Below are 5,590 nucleotides of genomic sequence, written 5' to 3' on the forward strand. Positions count from 1 at the left end.
CCAACTTTGGAAGGCCAATTTGATCAGGCCAAAAATTCTTACGGCAAAGAGGCGGAGCCGGGGCGATTCAAAGGGATCCCCAGACCGCCAGAAAAATTAGACGACGACAATCGAATCTAAATCGATCTTACTTGTTGCATACGTATAATATGCAAATTTAGACAAAATGCATACCTGTGAAAGTAGAATACATACAAGATGTAGATGAGCACGGACAAAGCGGAACCGACACCAACCAGTATACTAACATACAAAGTGGCTTCTTCTCTGCTCCATTGAAAATAGATCATGCTGAGTGGTGTTGAAATTCTTAAACAATTCATTTGCATAAAATTGCTTTAAGATGGAAAGAAAAAGGAAAACAACAAACGAACGAACGTGTCTAAATTGACGAGAACAGTGTACACACAAAACCAACACCAAATCAACGCACCGACTGCCCATTTGCTGTACAACGGAATAACGTCTAAGAAGTCTAAAAAGTAATTTATTTCACTTGGACATTGTCATTTAAATTGAACAATAAAAAACCTGACAATCATTATGGTTAATGTCAAAAATTTGCATATGAAATATTTATTTTCTTTTTTCTTAAATGTGATTTAAAATTATTCCATTCCAAGAAATCAATGGACAAATAAGAACGTCTGTGAAGTATTTTCATTGAAGTAGTTATTTTATCAGTATAAAAAAATAAACTTACTTGTTGTTTGATGTTCTTTCAGACCGGCGTAGACTTCTTCAAAATTGAACCATATCAACGCGAAAGATAACATAAATAGAACATTGACAATGTAAGCTGGCGCAGTGTACAAGTTGAAATGAAAAACACTGTACACATATCCGGGGTAGCTGATGAATGATACTGCGGCTTGTAAAGCTGAAAAATGATACTTATTAATTATGAAATTAAAACGCATCAAATTTCACCTGGTCCAGCGATGAAGCCGAAAGACATGCAAGCAGTGGCCACCGATATGGCACGACCGCGTTCACTTTGTTTGCTTGAAACGGCCACGTAAGCGCTCGCAGTTCCGTTCATTCCTACGTTGGATACAGGCAAACATTAACCAGCATGCTAATTTTTGCGTGCAAAATTACCAGCAGCCAAACCCATAAACAGTCGGGCAATCAAGAGAACGAATCTTTGATTAGTTTGAAACAGCTCTGCGGAAATGTACATCGTATTGGCTATAATTGCTGTGACGATGCAAATCAAAAATATTGTCCGGCACTGTTTAGTCCGATTGCTCCAAAATCCCAACAAAGGAGCACAGACTAGCTGACCAAGACTGTAAGCGGATATTGTCCAGCCGAAGAACAGAGTTGTCGCTTGTTGATCAATCTAGAAAGAGATTTTCATTATATTAAAAAATCCATTTTGAATAATGACTGACTTTTTATTACTTGACTCATGAATGGCCAGAGTGATGAAAAATAAATTGAATATTGCAAACATTGAAGAAATAGAACATAATCGACAATGATCATGGAACGAATGCGGACGTGATTTGGCGTTTCTTCAACATTAAATGTAGAAATTTCTGGTGCCGAACCTTCGAATATTTTACCACTGCTGAAATGTCAACTTCAATTTGCTTATTTAAAAAATTAAAATATTATTTTCAAAAAATTCCTTACCAATGTGTAACGTTGGTACGATTTTTAGTGTTGCATACAAGCGTGGGAGAGTTCGAGCTTTTGGATACCATTTTCACAGCACAATACTGAGACACACTAACAAAAGTTGGGAAAATTTTCGAAAAAGTAAACAGCCCAAATGTGAAAAATCTATTTCGGAAAACAACTTTCTACTTTGTCTGTTCAAACACACAAACACGAAGCTAATTATTCAAGTTTGTAGAAAAAAAGCCATTAAATAAAAACAATATGTTCAATATACTTTTGCAAATTATAGCAAGAATATTGTATTCAGCTCAATGAAGACACTTATCAAATTTTGATCACATCTGAACAACAAAAATTTGAATTACACCACTGATTATATACAGTGTGGCCAACAACTGTATACCTACGTCATAACGAACCAATGATAAAAAGAAAATTTGAAAACTTTCGCGCCTTTCTGTGGGCAACGGCACGACTCATTTCAAAACATACTTCAAAATTATTCTCAGCAATATAATGCATCTTTTCTAAAATTTTTCTATCAGCTTTTCGTAATGCAAATTGTATAGATAAAAATATTTGTTTATATTAACTGTTGACATTTATTTATTTATTTATTACCACGTCTGCACATTTTGTAAGGAAAAAGTTTCAAATTCAAATCTAATCGACTGGTTGTTTACTTTTGTTAAAATAAATGATAACGCAAAATGTGATTTGGTTGAAAAGGTGCCCATACAAGTTTATCTACCGTATATTTTTAATTGCAAACAATGAAATAAAAATCACGTGATAAGCTGATGAAAAATTCAATATCTAATGTCTATTCTTCATCTGTCAAAGTAAACCAGTATCCACAACGGCAACGTCGAGGAAAACCTTTACGAAGCCACATGTAGTGAATGTACAACTGGCTCGGTTCGCATATGCAGCCGATCAAACGGTTTTCAAACGCACTGGGCACCATGTTCGGTTGCTCTTTCGAGCCAACGCCCCGTTTGAAATAGGCCGGTCCAAAGTCGTAATCGCCACGAAGTTGGGAAATCAGCTCGGCACGCTGCTCGCCATAGATACCCTTCGATGGGATGTTGCATGTGGCTTGCGGCACGCTGAGCCGCGGTTTTGTGCAACGCGCGAACACCGCTCCAAGCGCCGACAAAAACTGTTTTAAGCATCGTCAAACCCACTGGTCAATGTTCTAAAAAATTACAAAATATTTTTATTCAAATTTCACTTTTCACACAATCACACACAAAAACTAGAACGTTTGTTTTAAAAAAAATAACGCGTTCATAACATTGAAATGACGTTACACTGATGTTGTTGTTGAATAACTAATAAAAGTTACTTAACGTCATTCTGAAATCAAATTCAAAATTTTCAAAAGCATCATCAATGAACACTTGAAACACCTGACCCAAAGTTTAAGTTCAAAGAAACATACATCGACAACAAAAGAAAACAATCAGAATTCTAAATTAATTACTTTGTAATAGTGAAAGCTTAAATATAAAAGTAAGAAATTTTTATTTATAAAAATACCTCAACTGCACAACTGTAAAATTTTTGAAACAGCAATTGAGCAATTAACTGAATAATTGAACTTTTCACAATCGCAAATTAACTTACAGTAGGAATACAGTAATGTAAACATTGAAAGAACAATTGTTTATCGGATGCAATTGGTTTAAATTTAAGAATGAAGCTTTCTTCACTTTATAATCTTTTACTATTCTTCGAATTGACTCAGTAGGTGAAGGCGATTTGCATTAGAAATAAATGTTATCAAAAATGTTCATTTCACTTCATTTTTTACTTTTCTCTCATCAGTATAAAAATTCAAAGTTTCATAATTCAAATAATTAAATTTTTTATGTTCAGTGAGCAATTCAATATCTGAGATATAAGCTCTTGCTTCACAGACTCGGGTACAGCCTCACGAGCTAGGGGCAACCAATGCTGCTGCAAAGAAGTAAGCGACACCTTTCCTGAGCCTTCTTCCAACGCTTGACGAAAAATCTCACGCCACTGAAAGAATGAATTAAAAAATCTAGCTGCAGAACAATATTTCAAATACCTTCTCCTGTACACCGTATTCTTCCAAGCGAATACGAAGAATTTCGGCAAGAATCAAGTATTTTCCAGACTTACGCAATTCTTTTTCCAAATCTTCAGCTCTAATCATGTCGATGAACTGACAAAGAAGGATTTTTACTTTCTAATTAATTTATCAATTTAAAACTTTTCCATCTTTTACAGGTTTATGTCTTTTCAAAACAGTTTTTCACAATTGAATAATAAAAGAATAATCACTTAAATCTGACGGACAAGATAACCACATGAGGAAACATTAAATAAGCAAATTAAATATCATGTTAAATGTAAAGTAAATTAAAAACTATAAACTTGAACTATAAATTAACTACAACTGAAATAACTGCTCGCCACTTGTCAGTGAAAGTAAATTTATAGGCTCTTCTTGGGATAAAATTTACTATACGCATACCTACATTCCTTATATACTAGAATGAATTATATTACCAAGAATTATAGCGAGCTTTCAATGTACTGTAACTCTGCCTTATAAAGTAATGCAGGTATTATTAAAGAGCAACTGCGCATACAGAATTCATTGGGCATACGCTGATTAGATAAATTTAGACAAGTTCGAACACATTTCTACCGCTTTCAGGTAGCATCTATTTATAAGCACGGCATGACAACATGTGCTTATTAACCGACAAAGATACTGTAAAAAGCATTCAGCTATTTAAATTTATACATTTGACCCAAAAAATGTTATGTTCTTTTAACTGTTTTTATAAAACAATAAAAAATATAGTGAATAAACGATGTTTTTGATCATTTCCACTAATTAATATAATCAATGTTCTAAAAATACACACATTTTTATTTTATTAAAATTGGTCATCGAAAGCTGACAATATAGAACGACGAGCACTTGTTCAGACAGCACAAAAACTGTTAAATATCACTTTCACAAATTTCGAATTCGAAGATCATATATTTGCCAATAAATTTTTCAGCGTCGTTTTCTCAAGTCTGGATTTTCAGGAGGGCTGCTTTTCTAAAAACATTGGTAACAGTCAATATCGGATTAAACTTCAGTTTTTCACAGCAATATGCCTTCAGCGTTTCTAACGAATAAATTCAATCATAGTAACTAGTGAAGTACTTACAGTGGTGTTCTCCTCATTTGCGCCGTTTTGTCCTAAAATTAATTTTTAACAAAAATGAACATAAATTTTCAATCATTAACCAAAAAAAAATAATCACTACCATTCGTCGGATAAGGTGGTGCAGTTGCACTGGGAGTTGGAATCGGCGGATAATTGAAACTAGTGGCAGCAGCTTCATACGGCGGTGGATTAGCCGGCATAGCGGTATAAGCCCCACCTGCAGATGCGGTTGCGGGAGTGGAAACGAATAAACCGGTATACGGTGGGGGTGCCGAAGTGACAAAAACAACTCCCGCTAAAAGAATTCAATAAAAAGATTAATAAGTAAATCAGAAAAAAAACTGATTGAAACATTTACGTGGTGGTGGTTCAAATGCTTGATAAGGAATGTTCACTCCGTATACATTAGCAGATTGACACATATAATACGGAGGTGGCTGTTGAAATATATCACCGCCCACAGCAACGTATGGTGGTGGAGAATTGTAGCTGTTAACATTTCGAGCTAAAATGGTATAGTATGCAAAAAATAGTAATAGGAAAGGTGAAAAAAAGATTTCTTACAAACTTCTATCGCTTGTAGCATAGCTTTACCGAACTCTATGCAACCACCATGATTGAAAATTAATTTGAAATTAGCATCACCAGTCCAATTGCCATTCGGCTGCGCCATAACATCACCTGCCAAATAATTGGCTCCAAAAACGGGCTGCTCAAGCTTAACATCACGTAAGCAATGAAATGGAATCGAAAAAGACTGC

General features: G+C 34.7%; 4 protein-coding genes across 4 annotated transcripts; 1 reads left to right on the forward strand and 3 right to left on the reverse strand.

Moving 5' to 3' along the window:
* Nucleotides 1-191: 191 nt before the first annotated feature.
* On the reverse strand, nucleotides 192-1,042 carry Tsp_09206 (conserved hypothetical protein; the record flags this gene model as incomplete). The annotated part of the gene is made up of 4 exons (XM_003375581.1): nucleotides 931-1,042; nucleotides 704-880; nucleotides 379-475; nucleotides 192-309 (listed from the first exon to the last, which is right to left on the reverse strand). Coding segments are annotated over exons 1-4 (504 nt in total), but the record flags the coding sequence as incomplete, so codon positions are not given.
* A 36-nt stretch (nucleotides 1,043-1,078) lies between these two features.
* Tsp_09207 (major facilitator superfamily domain-containing protein 8) lies at nucleotides 1,079-2,151 on the reverse strand. The gene is made up of 3 exons (XM_003375582.1): nucleotides 2,075-2,151; nucleotides 1,408-1,576; nucleotides 1,079-1,345 (listed from the first exon to the last, which is right to left on the reverse strand). The coding sequence occupies exons 1-3, from the start codon at nucleotides 2,149-2,151 to the stop codon at nucleotides 1,079-1,081; spliced, it is 513 nt and encodes a 170-aa protein (XP_003375630.1).
* Nucleotides 2,152-2,326: 175 nt separating this feature from the next.
* Nucleotides 2,327-2,800, forward strand: Tsp_09208 (conserved hypothetical protein). Its single transcript, XM_003375583.1, has 2 exons — nucleotides 2,327-2,370; nucleotides 2,473-2,800. The coding sequence occupies exons 1-2, from the start codon at nucleotides 2,327-2,329 to the stop codon at nucleotides 2,798-2,800; spliced, it is 372 nt and encodes a 123-aa protein (XP_003375631.1).
* A 683-nt stretch (nucleotides 2,801-3,483) lies between these two features.
* Tsp_09209 (WW domain-binding protein 2) lies at nucleotides 3,484-5,502 on the reverse strand. The gene is made up of 6 exons (XM_003375584.1): nucleotides 5,394-5,502; nucleotides 5,188-5,334; nucleotides 4,930-5,124; nucleotides 4,830-4,861; nucleotides 3,707-3,823; nucleotides 3,484-3,657 (listed from the first exon to the last, which is right to left on the reverse strand). The coding sequence occupies exons 1-6, from the start codon at nucleotides 5,500-5,502 to the stop codon at nucleotides 3,484-3,486; spliced, it is 774 nt and encodes a 257-aa protein (XP_003375632.1).
* Between the last annotated feature and the right edge of the window lie 88 nt (nucleotides 5,503-5,590).

Source organism: Trichinella spiralis (assembly GCF_000181795.1).
Source record: "Trichinella spiralis strain ISS 195 chromosome Unknown Scfld5, whole genome shotgun sequence".
Lineage (NCBI taxonomy): Eukaryota > Metazoa > Nematoda > Enoplea > Trichinellida > Trichinellidae > Trichinella > Trichinella spiralis.

What these genes read in the sequence shown, in the direction of transcription:
- Tsp_09207 (XM_003375582.1), bottom strand. Translation starts at nt 2,151, where the DNA reads ATGCATTATATTGCTGAGAATAATTTTGAAGTATGTTTTGAAATGAGT. An exon ending in GCCCACAGAAAGGCGCGAAA is followed by an intron (nt 1,577 to 2,074) that starts GTTTTCAAATTT and finishes TTGACATTTCAG; the next exon opens with CAGTGGTAAAATATTCGAAG. An exon ending in TCTGGCCATTCATGAGTCAA is followed by an intron (nt 1,346 to 1,407) that starts GTAATAAAAAGT and finishes ATCTCTTTCTAG; the next exon opens with ATTGATCAACAAGCGACAAC.
- Tsp_09208 (XM_003375583.1), top strand. Translation starts at nt 2,327, where the DNA reads ATGATAACGCAAAATGTGATTTGGTTGAAAAGGTGCCCATACAA. An exon ending in TTGAAAAGGTGCCCATACAA is followed by an intron (nt 2,371 to 2,472) that starts GTTTATCTACCG and finishes CATCTGTCAAAG; the next exon opens with TAAACCAGTATCCACAACGG.
- Tsp_09209 (XM_003375584.1), bottom strand. Translation starts at nt 5,502, where the DNA reads ATGGCGCAGCCGAATGGCAATTGGACTGGTGATGCTAATTTCAAATTA. An exon ending in GCTACAAGCGATAGAAGTTT is followed by an intron (nt 5,335 to 5,393) that starts GTAAGAAATCTT and finishes ATACCATTTTAG; the next exon opens with CTCGAAATGTTAACAGCTAC. An exon ending in AGCATTTGAACCACCACCAC is followed by an intron (nt 5,125 to 5,187) that starts GTAAATGTTTCA and finishes GAATTCTTTTAG; the next exon opens with CGGGAGTTGTTTTTGTCACT.